We start from the raw sequence: 18,940 nt of genomic DNA on the forward strand, positions 1-18,940 counted from the left end.
TATATATATATATATATATATCTCTTTTCTAATATGTACTTGTCATCAGCACAGGGCTCAAACTATACAAGGAGAAGCACAACTGCCCATTTACATGTGCCAGTGAGTCCTCTAGTGATGTTAAGGGCTGCCACTGATTCTTGCGAGAGTCAAACATATAATTGGGACTTTTAAAATGTGAGCAATGCCAACAATTCCCTTTTTTTTTTTTTTTTTAGTGCTTAGGAAAGAAGTGGGACATGTGGAGTCCCCTCCGTGTAAATCATGCCCTTTACTTGCCAGGATTTATAATATGGGCTACTATGTGCCACTTCTCTGGACAACGGTAATATCATTGCCAGAGACAACACCACGCTGACAGTGCGAGCTAAGCCTTGGCCGGCGTCCACGCGTGAGATGGGAAAAATGCATGTAATTGGTGAGAATCTCTGGCTTCCATCAAGACAGTAATTGGCCAGAGAGAGCCCTTGTGAGAAATATGCGGCGCAAACGTTTTCCCCGATAATCCCATTTTGTGAGCATCTGGCAGTGGCGTGGTTACAATGGCAGAAAAACACAATAAACACATGCATGTATGGCAGGATGAGGAGGAAATAAAGGATGGGAACATTCTCATGGGGGGAAAGCTGCGTGAAAGAAAACCCTGTCAAATATTCAGAATATGGTGTGTTGGTTTTCACAACTCTACAACTTTTATAACTGCACAGGATACTTCTTCTTCCCAGCTGACATTTACAAATGCTTTTACAAAAGTATCATAACAGCGGCAGGTATTAGTGCAATCACAAAGTATGTTGTAATTGCACAGATTTAAATTCTGGTTCAGGAAATGTTGAACCAGAATCAATTTTCCTAATTGCCCTGTCATCAATCACTGGAGTCACTGATAACACTGAGTCAGCCGATACCTGCATTTCACCTGTGCAGAATACTGTAATTGCAGTCAGTTATCACAATGATATTACTGTACAAAAAAACATGAATGCATCAAAATAAAATATATACCATATTATATTTTTTTGAAGCAAGTAAAAAATGAAAAGCAGTACGATATGTACTTGAAATAAATGCAGTGTTGAATATGAAATAGCTTGACATTTTAATTGAATATCGACTTCTTGATTCATTAAGGTATAAATCAAAAGCTGTGAGATATTATCAAATACAGAGAGCAGAAAATGTGAATTTCATATTGAGCAATGAGTGCAACTGGCTGCAGGCTTGCTGCTGTGAGGAGCTGCAAACCACTGAGTGACTGACTGGGGGAGGAGTGGGGGGGGACTGGGCACGCTGTCAATGCAAAGTACAGCGTCTACTGGCCACAGCACCACAGACTTGTATGCACACACACACAAACACACACACACACAAAACCTCACAAACATCGACATAAACACAGATGCACAAAGCATGCGTGCTCACACTATGGTAAGGAGATAAGTCAGGTAAACATGCAGAACCACACGTATGTAAAGACACACATGCATGCACAAATACGCAAACACATAACAATGTCCCAATATCCTTGTGCTGCTGCCCACTGTGTGTAAGCCATCTGGTCTAAGTTAAGTGTAATATAAAAAGCTCATTCAAATACATGGTGAGTGTGGATGCAAACTTGGCACTGCTCAGGCGCTCTTTCCCCCCCACCAGCACCTCTCTGTGCTTAGGCCTGATTTAAGTCTAGACATCTTATTGGAAAATGGCTCACACACCACAAATACACTAGGAATATTCCAGCTTTACTATTTATGGAGGTAGAACTGCGTCTCTACCTGCTTAAGGGTAGAAGTAAAGCTAGGTGTACGTCAGTTAATGAAAAACAAATGCCAAAAATGTCCCAAATATATAACCTCAGTGTTTCATTAATGACTAATCTGCTCAATATGGAGCACTGCGTTTGAGAGGAGTTGGGAAAAACTGGGGTGTTTGGCCAAGGTTAGACACATATCCAACATTAAAGTTAGATGACATGATTGTAAAAATAATATATGGGGATAAGGCCATGTTTACAGGCACGTTCATTGGTTGAAACTGATTTCAGGTTTCTAATATCTTTTTGAACATCAAATTCAAGGATTTCTTAAAAGGCTCCAATTCCCTCAAATGTAACGACCCAAAATGGCATCGTTTGAGGGACAGATCAAGTTGAATTATCGTTATAACACCTAAGACCTTTAAATATGAGAACCATTCTTCTACCAGTTTCAAGGACCAATATCTATGTACACTATATCTATTTATACATTTTCAATTCAATTCAAGGGCTTGTCATGAGATTTGTTGACTATTATTTATTGGTCAGAAGGCAGTGAGCATAACTAAACAGACAGAAGACACAGGAAGAAGAAAAGCAAAGAATGGAATTTCATGTCATCAGGGTGGGTAAAAGAAGGTCATGTGAGCATTGAGGAGAGCAGGTGATCAACATGAAACCTACCAGGAGAAACTGGGTGAACTCTCCGTAGCTGAGCCGCTTCGCCCTCTCGCTGCCAAAGTGCATCCGGATGAAATCACAGTCCCAGTTAAAGGGGATGTGCTGGTGGATGGTGGTCTGGCTGAAGACCTCCTTCACATCCTCTGAGACAGACAAAAAGAGAAAATATGCTGCCCTATTTCCATATCTGAAAACTGTCCATTTACATCAGGGGACTTTAAGTGTTTTGTTCTGTCAATCAAAAATCGTTAGTAAAAAAATAGTTGACAATTATGTTAATGTCTTAACGCTGCAGCTCTTATATACAGTAAGTTACATAACATGCACTCAAGTAGTACTTCAAAATTGTAGTTAAAACAATTACAGTACTTGAATCTTTTATGTAGTTAAAAGCTACCACTGATTAACTGTGTTTATATATGTAACGTATAGACAATTTAACCAAAAATATACTAGCAATGAGGCAACAAATCAACTATACTTTTCCTCCAAATAGTACAAATTATTTACAATAAAAGACACTTCTGTTTAGGTTTTACAGATTACCCCTCATTTGTAAGGCTAATGACTATACATTAACCATGTATAAGGTTTTCACCTTCATTAAAATCCCCTAAATATTCTCCTCTTTATGTTTTTGTAACGAACAATTATCAAAAATACTACTTCCTCTTTTAGTTAGCTCTAATAAAGACATAAATATGTGTGTACAAAGCCTTGTGAGTCAGATCTTACCAAACAGCATGTGTTTCCTATCTTGCGGTTAACATTACTAATTATTTGATTTAGGAAAGAAAAAATTCCGTGACTGTTTGTGGCAAAATGTCAACGTCAATCTCCAGAACACAATTCTGCTCTGATTGAGACTTAAGTCCCTCAACTCTAAATCAGTGTTGAATGCCACATGGCAGAAGTAAAGGCTGTGTATTCAGAGGAAAGCCTTTTCTTCTCACTTATGTTCCTCTGCCTGAACCCTCTAAGCCTCTGCAGCCAGCGGAGTGGAGAGACACTGAACATGAGTCCTAAATTACAGCCTTACTAAAGAAACAAAAACAAACCAATAGAGCGACCTGTTTCTTATTACCAAACAAGCCGCGCAGAAGGAGTGCAGAAAGGAAAAGGTGGAAAGAAACAATTTGTTTTATAAAGACACGGAGAGGGGAAAAGAGAGAAAGAGAAAGGTGATATTTACTTCAGCTCAGCCTTACCTTCTGAAGGAAGACAGTTTTTTTACACTTTAATGAGGCAATAAATATACAGCCTTTAACTCTTTAAAAGAGAGGCCGCTTCAGTGCCCGCCGTTTATATTATCAGCTTTTATAGACCTGTCAACACTCAGTCCTCTTTAGTTTTTTGACTTTCTGGCTGACGCACAACTGCGTTTCACATGCCATGTTACATTGCAATTTTTATTAACTCGAAATTCCATCAAATTACACATTTAGTTTAGGTGCTAAGAACTCAGAGCCCCGTGTGTGCTCAGCAGAAATAACTCAGGTTATTATCAAATAAAATGGATTTATAGAAATATTAAATAAAAATCAAAATCAAAGTTCAGACATTTATTGCGTTGAAAACAAACGTGTCTTTAATGCGACGTAAGCTTTAGCTATTAATGTTTAATAAAGAAGTGAGTTCTTTATGTTGTGCCTTGGTGAGGCTCTTGAATCTGAAGAGAGGAAAAGGGAGCAGAGGAGAAAAAGGGGAATTCTGTAATGTATCACAATAAAGCAACTTTGACAAGTCTATAATCTCAGTCACAAGTTGTTTGCTTTTGGTGAAATGGTAGCCGATGCAAATGGCAGACACTGCAGTCAGTGTTTGTGTATGACATGATGTGTGGTATGTTTTTCATGCAATTTTCCACTTGTATGCGAGTCTCATAACTCACAGGCATTGGGATATTCATTAACCTTTGAGAGACGCAGAAAAACAGCAGACCTTTTAATTGCCACCAAGACAACGTCACTCTAATTGATCCTTTTAAATATGAAAATTTACATATGTGCATATATAATCACCCGCGATGATCTTGCACCCTGTCGACGGCAACAATTAAAATGAAATTCACTTACTCTTCCCTGTTTACGAGCGGGATGTGTGCGCTGCATTTCAAATCAAGCCTAATGTGCTAACGCCTCGCACACCTACAGAAGGCTGGCATTAGACTTGTTTAAATCAATTAGGCAAATGTGAAATAAGCAACGAGTACAAATGTCTTCCCTTTTCACCTCCAAGCTTCCAGGCATCAGAGTAATGGTGCCAATCATGCGCACACACACACAATGATCTACGCACCCCCTCCTCCATCTTTAACTTTGCCAACAACCCTCTCCACCTCCAAACCTAACCTTACATTCTTTACAGAAAAGATAGAGGACCACTAACAGTATTTTGGTTTTTAGATGACAGAATAGAGGAGCAGGGGGCAGACCCTTGGACAAATAAACAAATAGTTTGCGTGGAAACTTCTTCAGTGTTGCATTGCACAAGAGACGCATACTCAGTGCATGGTCAGGATGGTCTGAAGCATTTATTAAATGTCAAATACAGAGAGAAACAAAAGCAATGCTCATACTTTTATTTTAAGTTACATCATAACAAAGTTGTTAATCTACACAAACCTCTTTTTCGCAAAGTAAGAATATGCATTATCCTCGCTAATTGTGTGCCCCTATTATTCAAAAAGAGGCTTACAGTATATACAGGATAGTAGGAACATTTAACTTGTAGAGTGGAGGTCAAGACTCAATAAAGAGCATAACACCAATATTTGAAAATGTGAAAGTGTATGTGATTTGTACTTAAACGTCACCTATCATGCTATTTTTAGGCAATAGCATAGGTCTCAGATATATAAAAATATATAAAAAACATGTCTATGAAGTGTTTTGCTCAAAATACTAAACAGATCACCCATTCTAGCAATGCCTCATATCCCTCTATTTCACTTCCTGTTTCAAAAGTGCTGATTTTGGGTATAAAGCAATACAAAAACATTTTTTTAAATGGATTAACCTGTTAAGCCCCAAGCCTGTTTTTCAGGTCTCAGGCTCGAAAATGACATTTCCAGAACAAATGACCATAACTACACTTCTAAAAAGGGGAAAATTAATAATCTTTTTTCTCAAAGTAATGATAAACCTGTGAGTTGGATGTGGAACAGTCAGAATCAAGATGTTTTTTATTTTAAAGAAAATTCAGATTGAACATAGTAAAAAAATGTAAATTATTGTGTCCGTCCAAAAATTCTTTTTTACTCATAGTGAAAACCACCCTTGAGTGATGGGTTAGTAGACTAAAAGCTTTAAGAATCCAAAGTACAACATATACAGTAATAAGTACCCTGTATCAAGATTGATGCAAAACAAGTGACATTTGACCTTTTTAGAGAGGTTTAGAAAAAAACCTCAAATGATTGACATCTCTTTTGAACCGTTAGAGCCAATAGAATCGAAGGGGAATTTCCACATACACACCAACGTTACCATTGAGAAGAGGGGGCTATGTGCACATAGTTTTCCCAAAGCGAAATCTTACGCTCTGAAATCTGAAAACTTAAAACTAGGTTTATTGCTGATGGATTATCAGAAATCATTTCAAAGTGACACAGACACATTGGATTAACCTATGGATTAGTAATAAGGGTTTTATACCGTGAGTTCTGTGCTTTTTTTTGCTACAAATTGTTCATATCATCAGTTAGCTGAGTTTCTTCTCGTTTCATGGATATGAAACATTCATAGTTTATTAAATATTAAGAAGCCCTCAGACGCTGTTTCCTGCAGATGATGCGTTTTTCCCCCCACCGGCGGGCGGATGGTGTTTAACAGGTTTAAAAAAAAGCAGGGGGCTGAGCTCATGCGGGAGATTCTACCGGCAGATACTGCCGTGATGAAACGCCATATGGATTATCAAGGATTATTTCTGAAACAGTATGGAGCTCAAAGGCTTTCTCTCTTGCCGGTTGCCTTCTCCTTTTTATTTCCTGCTTCTTCACACACATGCTCTGTGCAGTACAGGTTAGCTCTGAGTGTTAGCGATGCTAATGTAAACATGCACCGACCATATTACGTCCAAAACGGTCGGGCATTGTTTCTGATAGCAACGTTTCTGATAGGGCCGTGGGTGTTAAGCCAGCCTACATTTCCGATATTACGTCATATCGGACGCAAATCTGTTTGTTTTAGAGATTTGGGTACGGAGGAAAAGAGAGAGGGTTTTATTTTCTGACGCTGCGTGAGTTCCCTGACACACCAGGGACACATCTTTATGTATAAAAAACATAAAAAAGTGAATTTTGCATGATAGGTCCCCTTTAAAGTCTCGGTACATAATTCCAGGTCTCTTGAAAAGCACGTAGCAGCACCTACCATATAGATGCTAACGGTTCAGTAAGATGCTCCACCTGCGAACTTGAGTATCATTCTATCTAACCCCGTAAATCAGAGTTACTTACCAAAACTGGTCATTCCACTGCCTGCCTTGTCAAACAGCAGGAAGGCGACCATGTAGAGCGAATCTGGAGCGCACAGCACCGACTCGAACGCTACGAACTCTTGAAAGGAGATCAGCCTGAGAGAAGGGTAGAAGAAAGAGGATATGTAGAGCTGTGAAACACTGGTGAATGCTGTCATTTGAGTTGATTTATTAATGTGCTATTCAAGTTTCAACTTCTCTGTGTAAATACTTAATCTACAGCTACACCTGTGAAACACACTCTTTGATATTCATTTAGTCATATAATACATAATAAAGACTTAAGCCAAGTTGTACTAATAAAATGATATATTAAATACAAATCTGGATATTTTAACACATGCACACTTGCATTAAACTCCATTGTAATTACTGCCACACAGTGGCAAACCAGCACACGGAGACAACCCATCAATCCGTGTTACGCACAATCCAAGAGGCCTTTTATCCAGGAGTCTGTTATTCCACGTGTAATGTCATAAACTCATTGAGTGTGATGGCAAGAAAATAAAGAAAATGCAAAAGCTCAGTGTGTGTTCCCAGTCGGAGCTGGCAGCTGGTATAGAGAAAGCTAACTTTACAACAGCAGAAGAAAAGAAAATGAAATTTGAAGTTTTATATTTTACTGTGTCATTTTAAACAAGTAGACAGGAGAGGAGGAAGCTGGGAGTAAGTTAGGGATATATAATCCATCTCAATATAAACGTATTACAAAGAACGCAGTTTAGAGTAAAAGTCAAGAAAAGCAAAGCTGGAAAAAAAAAGTGAAATGGGGAAAACTTTTGTCTGCATTAACACAGAAATAAAAGCTTTAAATTAAATGTAAACACACCAGATACGTGTTGTAATTATACTGCTGCCTCTTTTACCGAGTTAGTCAGTCAGTTGTCAGCGTTTTGTTAACTACTATTCTATCTCCTGTCACTATAGTAAAACTAATGCCCACACGTATCAATAACAGGAAATAAACATCTCCATTGTGTGAACCCACTCAGAGCTCCTGCTGTGGAGAACTGGACCACGCAGTCTAGCCTTTATTCAGGCCCTGGTTCACTGTTGCCACAAGTCCATTATGAATTTCACAAATGGCTCCGATAATTACAGACGGGGTCAGTGTTGATGCAGTCCCCGAGCATCCATCTATTAAACCTTTCTCAATTTCCAAGGGGGGAGTATAGGGGGTGCAATGATTACATTTTTAATTAATTATTGTGCTGATGAAATTGAGATGCATTTGTTTGGACTATTTGACGTGGGTGCTTATGTGCATCCTTATATGTACTTGAAAAAACATTATATAAAAAACAGGCTGAGAAACAGAACCAATTTGCACTGACAAAATGTTATTTAGAAAAACATATTACCAGTAAGAAATATCAAATTAGTAACTGCCTATTCCATGTTTAGATTACTGTCTTTTTTAGTCTGCAAAAATGCCAATTTAAAAAAAACACGAAGAGGCCGAAAACAGTCCCAAAATATTCAGACCCACACTTGGTTTGAGTAAAAAAGGAAATATATGTGTATGTGGGAGAAAGACCATTAGAGAAAAATGTAGAGTGAATAAATAGAGCATGCAGTCCAATTCATTCTACCTATGCTGTACAATTTATCATCTCTTCGATTTACACACGGCATCTATTGCACGTCTGTCCGTCCTGGGAGAGGGATCCCTCCTCTGTTGCTCTCCCTGAGGTTTCTCCCATTTTTCCTTTAAACTGGGTTTTCCATTTTTTGGAAGTGTTTCCTTGTACGATGTGAGGGTCTAAGGACAGAGGGTGTCGTATTGTCATACTGATATTCTGTACAAACAGTGAAGTCCACTGAGACAAATGTAACATGTGTGATATTGGGCTGTATAATTAAACATTGATTGATTGATTGATTCAGTGGCAAATTAATCAGCCGTCATTGTTGCAAAGGAAAGCTAATTGTTTTATTACCAAAGCAGTTAGTTCACAAAAGCACACTGCTGTGGCCGTGGATCTACTGCTAAAAACAAAGCTAATACAATTTTTGCTCACACTGCTGGAATATTATCAAACTGTACAGTAATGATCCTTCTTTTGTGACAGAGGTACAGTACACACTGGAATTATACCTCAGAGAGGCTAATTAAGAAATGTAGTGCAACGACTCAGAAATCACAAATGTTCCCAGGCGGAGCGGAGGGAAAAAGTTAAATGTTTCTTTTTCACACGCAACGTTTTACATGCACGCTGGTTGTCCCGTCTATGTTTTCCCAGACGCGGATAATCAGTATATTATTGTAACTGAGAGGGCTGCTGATCATGGAGGGATTGGACCATGGTTTAGACCAGGGAGCGCAGACAAGATCCAGGGGGCATCTCCATAACACACACGAGAAACATTCAACATACTCTTAAGCATTTACACACAGCTCTGTTGCCGGGGATGAAGCTTATGATGGTTGATTAGCAGCGCCATGACGGCTGCAAAATGATTACAATGAGAGGGGGAAGCCATCGGTTTCTGCTATGCCGACCCAACCCCAACGAGACGCTCAACAATCAAATCCTCCGACAGCATCTCCCAACCATCAACTGCTATGGCATGTGTCCAGGGCTGCCCGGGATGAACTTCGGAGTCAGGAATAATGTGATACTGTAGCATGGCATCTCTTCAGCGTACTGTGTACTCTCTTTACTCTGCAGGATTTTGTTAAGTCTCCAAACAGACATATTTGTGACATGTATCAGATGGGAGACGTAACACACAAGACATAAACAAAGACTTGATTCTAGCATGTGTCTTTACAGATGACAGCTCAATGATGTTTTCCTTAGGATGCCAAAACAATCCAATTTAAACTGTCTTCGCTAAGTTGGTCCGGCATAACAATTCCACCCCATTTTCCATATATTCTTGTTTGTTTTTATCTTATTTTGGCCAAATGGCTTTTATCTCCGTCTCCTCTCAGTAGGCATCTAAATACACTCCTCTGAACCGAAAAACCAGGCGCCGAAACGTTGTTTACAAGTAACGGTTGTTGGTTAGGCCCGGCTGATAGAAAGACAGCTCTCCTCTGTTGATAGTAGTGGGAGAGAGGAGCCTAGAGGGGCTTCAATAATCCCCTGTCTCTGGCATCCTGGCATTGTTACTGACAGCCTTCCACCCACCTGGAGCGAGCTTGCACACAGACACACACGTCCCAAAAACACACCCAGATGAGTGCAAGCTGCCAGTATCTGTTCGGTTTCTAAGAGTGGACACCTACCATACAAGTCTAGAATACCCACAGCAGCTGGCAGACTGCTATTTTCCCAGCACGCAACCTTAACAACTTTGTTTTTCCTTTTAAAACCTCCAAGAGTCTATGAGGGGGAGTGGGGTTTTTCACACCTGAACAGAGGTTTGTATCAAAATATCAAAGGGAAGATGGAATAGAGAAACAGAAAGGTAGGGAGTCTGAAGGAAATGAAATGGATAAAGTTCAGAGTGCATTACGGTATGTGCGAGTGTATAAAGAGACAGGGATGGTAGCGAAGGAATGCATATGAAGTTAAAAGCAAAATAAGAAAAGAGGACATAAATAGTAAAAGGAGAAAATCTGCTAACCATCTTGTGGCTCTGTGTGTCAGTGCATACACACATAACCATTTGATTCCTGGAAATGTACACATCTCCACAGTCTCTCTCTTTTATATCCATCTGTCTCTGTCTCACTGCCAGCGGTGAGAATAAGAGGGAGAAAGTGATTTCCACGTAACAGATTGTTACGACTGTCACTATATCCCCTGATTTACACAGTGGCAGGGAGGCAGACAAATGCATTTTGTCTGTTTATATCACCACACATACACACCAAACCAATAAGATACACACAATGGCATCTAAGTAAAATATCTCTCACACAGATAAACGAGCGCGCTGCCTGCTATCCGACCCCCTGCTAAATCTATTACCCGAGACTCATCTTGTTGAAATGGAGTCCTATCTGGCAAAAACAGCAGCAGGCGCACTGGCTTCAAATACACTATGTACCAAACGTATTGTTCAAAAACATATTTGCATGAGATAGATGGATGAAAATACAGTCACTAAAGTGGTTTGTTTTGTCTTGTGCTCCGTTCTATTCATGAGGTTTGCCCGAATGAGCGCTTGAAAAACAATGCGTTTGTGTTTTCAGCTACCACTGACAGTGCAGCATATCTACTTTTTATATCCATTTGGTTTGTATTCACGAGACACAGGTTTGCCGAATAATCATCGAGACTCTTTGTCTCACCGAATCATTCATCTATCAAAGTTTAGTAGAAAAATAACACATCACAGAGAATGAGCATCATGAAGCCTTTCCAATGTCAACTGTAAAAAAAACAAATCACATCTAAACCTGGGTCTAAACAGACTTTCTTTCCTGTTTTGCCCCCATATAATTTCCATTCCCCTCCACAAAACCAAAATGAGGTTTAGATACAAAGCCTGGGCCATGGGTTCCTAATAGATTTACCCTGATGCCATGGCCACCATTTATCCTGCTCCAAAGCCACACAATGCAACAGAGTGCTCCTGAATAGCATGGGCAATTACAGTGCATGTGTGTGTTTTTGTATCAGTGTGTGTGTGTGTGTGTGTGTGTGTGTGTGTGTGTGTGTGTGTGTGTGTTTTTGTATCAGTGTGTGTGTGTGTGTGTGTGTGTGTGTGTGTGTGTGTGTGTGTGTGTGTGTGTGTGTGTGTGTGTGTGTGTGGTGTGTGTGTGTGTGTGTGTGTGTGTGTGTGTGTGTGTGTGTGTGTGTGTGTGTGTGTGTGTGTGTGTGTGTGTGTGTGTGTGTGTGTGTGTGTGTGTGTGTGTGTGTGTGTGTGTGTGTGTGTGCGCGTGTGTGTGTATTGCTCTCTTTTTTTTCCAATTCCAAAACCCCCACTACTCCATCTCAGCATCCTATGTGCACACGCACACACACACACACACGCACACACACACACACACACACACACACACACACACACACACACACCTTAAAGCAGATGTAATAACATGAAGCTACGCAGCCATGTGCACTTTGCTCTTTGTCGAAGCCCAGGTGGTTACCATGGCAATGTAAAAAAAAATCTTTTTTGACTTAACATTTTATTACCCATCATTATGTATCATTAAATACATACATATTAATGTAAAAAAACAGGGGTGATGGGGATGGGGGGAGGAGTAAGTGTGAAATTGGGGGTGTATCTACAAAGAAGGAAACACCTGAAAGGGGCCTTTGGTGGTTTGATGTCTCTGATAATTCAAGTATGAACATCCCTCTGTGAATTTTTTACACCAAAGGATGCAGGCATAGGTTTGTTTATTAAATGCAAAATAACACTAGAGAGGTAGTCACACGAGATCAAAGGGATAAATAATGTGTACTGATAGCTTTGATAGGCTTACTAGTTAGGAGTTGGCTTAGTGAGAGGAGATGAATTTGTGGCTTAAACAGAAACTCAGCATAGCAATTTCAGTCAGATGGGCCTCTTCTGCCAGAGATGTATTCAAACAGTATAATCCTCATAAGACACTGCTTATGATCCCCTATTTTTTTACTGATTTATAAACAAATATATGGCTGTATTTACCCTCTATCGGTCACATTTTGCGTCACACATCTTTTCATTCATCATAGCCAATACATTAATAATCCATATTCACTTCAGCTAATAATAGCAGATACATTGAGAATCCTAACCCATCTTTCTTTTGATCCACGACTCCAGCCAGCAGCTTCGCGGCCTCGTCCGACAGCCGGATGTCTGTGTGGGCATGGAGGAAGCGGCTCACAAAGTCCTGTGGTGACATGAAGCTCTCCTCATTCTTCTTGACGTTGGCATACTGTAAAGTGAAAAACCAGATAGAGAAACAAGGCCGCATGCTGAGCTTTAGAATCTGATTTAAAATATAAAGCTAAATAGGCAAGCACAAAAGAGCAAACACAAAGTATATAGGTAAAACGTACCTTTTCAAAAATGGCTTTCAACTCAGTGGGGTCGGCCCTCCTAGGCAGAACTGCCTGCAAGACAATAAATTAGGTTTTGTCCTATGGTTTTGTCAAATGACTTTTATACACATTGCCCCTTTTTTGCATGTATTGTTTGAAGCACGCTGCTCAACAGAGGTTCGTGTTATTTTTGATTGAATACTGTTAGGGGCCTTAAGCATCCCGTAATTAACAAGCAAAGAGAAATATTGCAAAGAAAACTGACAAACTACACATCATATTGGGCTTGGAGGCACATTCTTTGACCTGAATCGCAGATCAAATTACTATCAACTATAATTTTACTTGTGACAGTCTGAAAATATTTCAAAAGCTGTAACAAAAGTTAGAAAGCGAATGGTTCACCATAAACATAATTTAGTCAGGCAGAAATATATGTCTTGTGGTGTTGTTCTCTCCTGTTAATAATATTGCAGCGCTTCAGACCTTTATTGTGACATTAACTGTTCTTTAGTAACACTGTTCAAGATGCTCCTAAGCCCCAAGGTCCCCCACTGTGTCTCAGGGGATCTTAATATTTAAGAACCTATTAATGTGTTATACCAGATTAACGGGAATAATCTCAGCTAACTGACGATACAAACCATTTTTACCAAAACAAAACACAAGTCTCATAAGAAGCATCTAAATGACCCCTCAGCGAAAAATGACCCCTCAGCGAAAAATGCTAACGCACTTTGGCACAGAACTCAAGATAAAAGATACCCTTATTACTTATCGTAGCTGCACATACAAGATATCCGATTAAAGCTGAGGTTCCACAGATTATTTAGGTATATATATCATCACTGAGTGATCCGAACTCTTGACAGGGGAAGCAAACACAGACATCACAACACGTACAATCTGATCAAAAAACTGGTTCAATGGCATTAAAACGAGAAAAAACGCAGCTGAATCGGTTAATCCATAGGTTGATAATGTTTCTGGGCAATCATTTTTTTAATTTATAATCCATAATTCCATTTTTATGTAAAAATCGGAGAGTAAAAGTTAGCTGCTAATGGTAGTTATCGCAGCTTCTGGTCTTGGCTATGCGGCAGACTCATACACACACACATTACCAAATAAGGAGTATGTGGGAGTTCCCTTCGATTCCATTGGCTCTCACGGTTAGAAAGAGATGTCAATCAGCAAAATCGACCAAGGGGGGCCAGAGATAGGTCAAATCCACCCAAATGACCCCAGAAGTGGTTTTTTTGTTGCTAAATCTCTCTAAAAAGGTCAAATTTAACTTGTTTTGCATCAATCTTGATACAGGGTACTTGTTATATGTTGTAGTTTGGATTCCTAAAGCTTTTAGTCTACCATCCCATCATTCAAGGGTGGTTTTCACTATAAGTAATATTTTTTTTTTGTACGGACACAATAATTTACATTTTTTTACTGTGTTCAATCTGAATTTACTTTAAAATAAAAACATCTATATTGATTCTGACACCTCTACATCCAACTCGCAGGTGTAACCTTGCTTTGAGAAAAAAGATTATTAATTTAACCCTTTTAGAAGGGAAGATATGGTCATTTGTTCTGGGAATGTCATTTTCGAGCCTGAGACCTGAAAAACAGGCTCGGGTCTTAACAAGTTAAAAAAAAATAGAAGGGTCATTCCAGAATTGGAGGACATTTCATGTCCCCCATATAAAAAATCGAATAATCCATGCCCAAAATGCTAAAACATGCACTTGTTGTGTTAAACATACTTGTCTTGAGAAAAATGTATATAAAGTTGTAGAAAAAGTGGTTTCAAAATATTATTTACATTATCAAATAGCTCTCGAACATCCCCTAAAATGGCATTTTTCTCTTGTCCCCGCTTCTTGGTGACCAACTTGCATGTCAAATATAACATTTAAAATAGGGATTTTATTTACTTTTTTTGGTATTATTCTATTGATATATGTCTCTTGTAATGGTAAAATCAATTTGTTAAATCATAAACATATTTTAAATAACAGTAATTTTGCACAGAAGGTGTGTCTCTCAACATGCGTTCAACCCTGTTACCCAAACCTTTTTAGATTGGCACAGGAAGTGAACAAACTGTAAATCAGATGACACACTGGAAGTGACATCAGCAAGCCATGTGCTAGTGCCATGGGTAGACCAAAACTAAGTCCTCTCTTTTATTTTTCATATTTTTACAATCTTTTCAGTCTTAACAGAGTGTGGCACTCTGACCCTCTCAACCCTGTTACTGATATTATCAGAATAAAGCATATTAATTTCAAAGTTATCTTTCTTGCATTATATATCCAAGTTTGTCCTTGCCTTGAAAGTAGCATTACATGCTACATCTAGCAATAAATCCTGAGGTTAAAGCTAAAATTAGCATTGATTTTCAACCCTGTTACTTTCAACCCTGTTATTATAATTAGAGTAACAGGGGTAATTCTTCATTGGAAAATATACATTTGATGCCTAGCTAGGCAAATCCCTTTTTTTTATCGTTTATTATCTGTTTTTCCTAAATACATACAAAAAAATTGTAAAATAAAAGGTTAATTTTTCAAAAATGTTGGTGTCTAAATTGTCCTCCAATTCTGGAATGACCCAGAAAGCAAAGTGGCATGAAGGACTGGTCCAATTATCCAGCCTTGAAGTGTACAGAATGTAAACAAATAGGCTTCCATGACAGTAGCATGCAGCCATGTTTAAACTTCCCTTCAAACCTGTAGAAACGTTTTGCACCTGCAAGTAGTTAACGTTAATGAATAGGATGCCACAGCATATAGCATGATGCTAACCAAGGTTACCTGTCACTCACTACCTGAACTCATTTAGCAGGGACACACCTGTTGACTGATGCCTGATATAAGTAGCATGCATTCAAATCAGCAACAGTATAAATACTGCTCTTTGCAACAATATTGAAATGACAGTTCATTATAAATGGGGAACTGTTCGCTAACTCTTACATTGTTAATTTAGCTAACCGGATACAGTAAAGCCTCAATGTCATTGCCGTATGGTCAGAGTTAATCTCTAGCACATCCTCTAAACAGGCTAACCGGCATTAAACGAGCCCTCCGGGAACACATTATAACCGGTGGAGACACTCCCGGGACCGAGCACCATCACTGACAATGCAACAGCTCCCCACAAAGAGTAGAAACTTAAATGCAAAACTCATCTTACCTTTCCTGCCATTCTAAAGCGAGCTGACCGTCAACTAGTCCCGTGCACTTCCTCCTGCGTGACGACACGCGCCGGTGCAGTGACAGGAAGATAAAGAGGATCAGCTGGGCACGAGAGGTCAGCAGATCAGTGGCCTGTGCGTGTCACGTCCATTCAATGATCCGATAATGTGTGTTGTAGAGAGAGTTTCTATATCTGTCTCTGTGACTTAAACTTGACCTACCCATAAAATCTTCCCTGCTGTGTTTTACCTTAATCCTACCAACAGCAGCCACAATCAGGCCAAGAAGGTATGGCCTACGTTTTGTCATATCACAGGTGCTTCGCCATAACTAAATCAATGTATTATTAATGATTAAATACTATTGTTCTGTTTCAATTGGTGTTTTTAAAAATACCAATCTTTGGGCCCAAGGGCACCCGAGTCAAAAAGCTACCGATTCCATCTGTGTGGTTTTAATAGATGGACTTATTTATTGAGTACATGTTTGCCTTGGGTCATATACTATCAGAAAGAGGGGAACTGTGAGTCATTTTAAACAAGATTTTGCTGTAAAAGAAATGCAAAAAACAACAACATGCAAAGGGCCTGTTAACAATGTGGGGGTGGATGCTCTGGTTTACGGGGCCTTTTATGTCTTTGCCTAGGGGCCCATTAGCTCATGCTCCCACTGATAACACCGCTTACTTGAAAAACTCACTATTATACTCACCAATCATAATTCCTATATGATTTTGGACCTCAAGTAGCAACAAAGTAAGTGTTTACTGCAATATTAAATTCAAGCTTTATAATATATTTAAAGTGGATAATCTTCGAGTGGATTTATTATTATCCACATTGGACTGTAGTCTCTAAGGAACAGTGGTCTATCGACGTCAGAATAAAAGCCTCAGTTCCTTCCTCTCACAGCCATTCTTTCTCCCAGTAAATGGTTCCTATACTTTATTTTCAGCTTTTTCCAGCCCATCTGTGCTTTGTGCCAGGAGGGAAAAAGGTGCAGAGAGAATTTCGTGACTACAAAAGCAAAGGTTAACATTACTCACAGCATAAAAACAATTTAAAAGGGAGCAAAAGGGCTCTAATGGCCCGACAGTCTTCAAAGAAAATGTATTTTGCGCTCAAAATAATTCATAGCTTTTTGCTGATGGCTTTTCAGCTTCCCGGAGACCCAGCATGAACCACTGTATTTTTCCCAGCAGGCTCTCTGCTCCTCGAAAAATGGCCTTCGCCAGGGCATAGCTCACATCCCCCTCCAAATATTGACAGCACTGAGTCCATGGCTTATTGGAAAAATGGCTGTAAGTAATGTTTTATCAGCCGATGCAATCTCCACACCTGTATTTTCCCCTGTCGTATAACAATATTTGACAAGATTAATGATTTGAACCCATGACATTTTATTTCCCATCACTGTCAATCCGCCAGCAAACAACTCACTTACTTGTGGCATTTGGTGTGGTATGTAGCAGCATTTGCTTTGCTCGTGTATTATTCATGAACCACACATTTTACTTGTAAACTAAAGTGTCTAACAGCTCTGACATGAAATTCTAGACTGTTTATGTGGATTGAAATCTTTAGAAATTACCTTAATTTAAATGATTTTTTTGTTTAGAGCAAGTTTTTAGACTCTATTTTTAGCCATCACACAAACAATGTCAGCCGCCACAGAGTAAGTGGGTAATAATGATAAACCTTGCGACCTTTGAACTTCAATGGCTTGAGGGGTCTCCTGTCCGCGTCCCCAAGGGCCCACGCGTCCTGACAGCCTGAGCGATGAGTGGCGGACGGCTGTCTCGATGTGCCTCCTCCTATTTTTAACCCACACTAAACACAAAGTTTCCAAAATAGACCCGAGCTCTAAACAAATGATTAATAGGGCACTTAGGTCTCCTCACTGACCAGCGAGTCCCTATTAACAGCCAATAACGGAGGCCCTCCGGGGTCAAAAGGTTTAAAGACTTTCTAATAAAAGTAACAGAGACATGGGGATGTGTTTTGCAAAAAAAAAAGTTGTGTCTCAGTTTGAAATGCTGACAAGTTAATAATCCCTTCTCAAATGGCCCTACCGCAATAAAATGGCCAGTTTGTTCTTACTTTTATTGCTATCATCTGTCAGTCACTCAAATGTTCTTAAGTGGACTGAAAGAGCTAAAACAGCTTTACAGTAATGTTCTCGCTGGGGCTTTATTCTCATTTCCCATTCTTTCTTTTCTTTTTTGGATGAATTTTGAATTCTTATTGTAGTTTTAGGCAGGAAACGCCCAATGGATTCCCAAAGAAGTATTCATGACATGGTAATGAGATTCAAATTCGTAAGACATTTTTTACCTGAAAAAAAAGGCAGTTTGTGGCAGTGGCTTTGTCCTGTTTTCCACAGCTCAAGATTACAGTTTCCCAGTCACTACATTCCCTAATGTCATTTTAAAATGTATTGGATGGAGACACAAAGCCAAAAAGTACTAAAATGTGAAAACAACTGAAAAATATGTTTGATTCACTTTCTGTCAAAACCACGCATCCTGGGGTAGAAGAGCATGTGGAAAGATGCACATATTATATTGTTAACTTTGAATGTGTTGCTTAGGGTTTACACACATAAAATCAATTTCAAGGACCGCCTACTTCCATCTACGTAACATTGCAAAAATCAGGCATATCTTGCCTCAAAACGATGCAGAGAAACTAGTCCATGCATTTGTTACTTCAAGGCTGGATTATTGTAACTTCTTATTATCAGGGTGTACCAAGAAGTCAGTCAAGTCGCTTGAGCTGATTAAAAATGCTGCAGCTCGTGTACTAACCAGAGTTAGGAAAAGGGACCACATTACTCCTGTTCTGGCTGCCTTACACTGGCTCCCTATAGAACACAGGATAGAATTT

General features: G+C 39.3%; 1 protein-coding gene across 1 annotated transcript in view; it reads right to left on the bottom strand.

Moving 5' to 3' along the window:
- The window catches only part of LOC117455381 (electrogenic aspartate/glutamate antiporter SLC25A13, mitochondrial), a 50,778-nt gene extending 34,648 nt beyond the window's left edge, over positions 1 to 16,130 (bottom strand). The window contains exons 1-5 of the mRNA XM_034094887.1: positions 16,054 to 16,130; positions 12,874 to 12,927; positions 12,607 to 12,749; positions 6,897 to 7,012; positions 2,441 to 2,580 (exon numbers count right to left, since the gene is read on the bottom strand). Of these exons, the coding sequence (XP_033950778.1) occupies positions 2,441 to 2,580; positions 6,897 to 7,012; positions 12,607 to 12,749; positions 12,874 to 12,927; positions 16,054 to 16,065 (465 nt within the window). The 5' untranslated portion in view covers positions 16,066 to 16,130. The remainder of the gene's footprint in view (positions 1 to 2,440; positions 2,581 to 6,896; positions 7,013 to 12,606; positions 12,750 to 12,873; positions 12,928 to 16,053) is intronic.
- Between the last annotated feature and the right edge of the window lie 2,810 nt (positions 16,131 to 18,940).

The sequence above is a fragment of the Pseudochaenichthys georgianus genome, chromosome 11 (genome assembly GCF_902827115.2).
Source record: "Pseudochaenichthys georgianus chromosome 11, fPseGeo1.2, whole genome shotgun sequence".
In the NCBI taxonomy this organism is placed as follows: Eukaryota; Metazoa; Chordata; class Actinopteri; order Perciformes; family Channichthyidae; genus Pseudochaenichthys; species Pseudochaenichthys georgianus.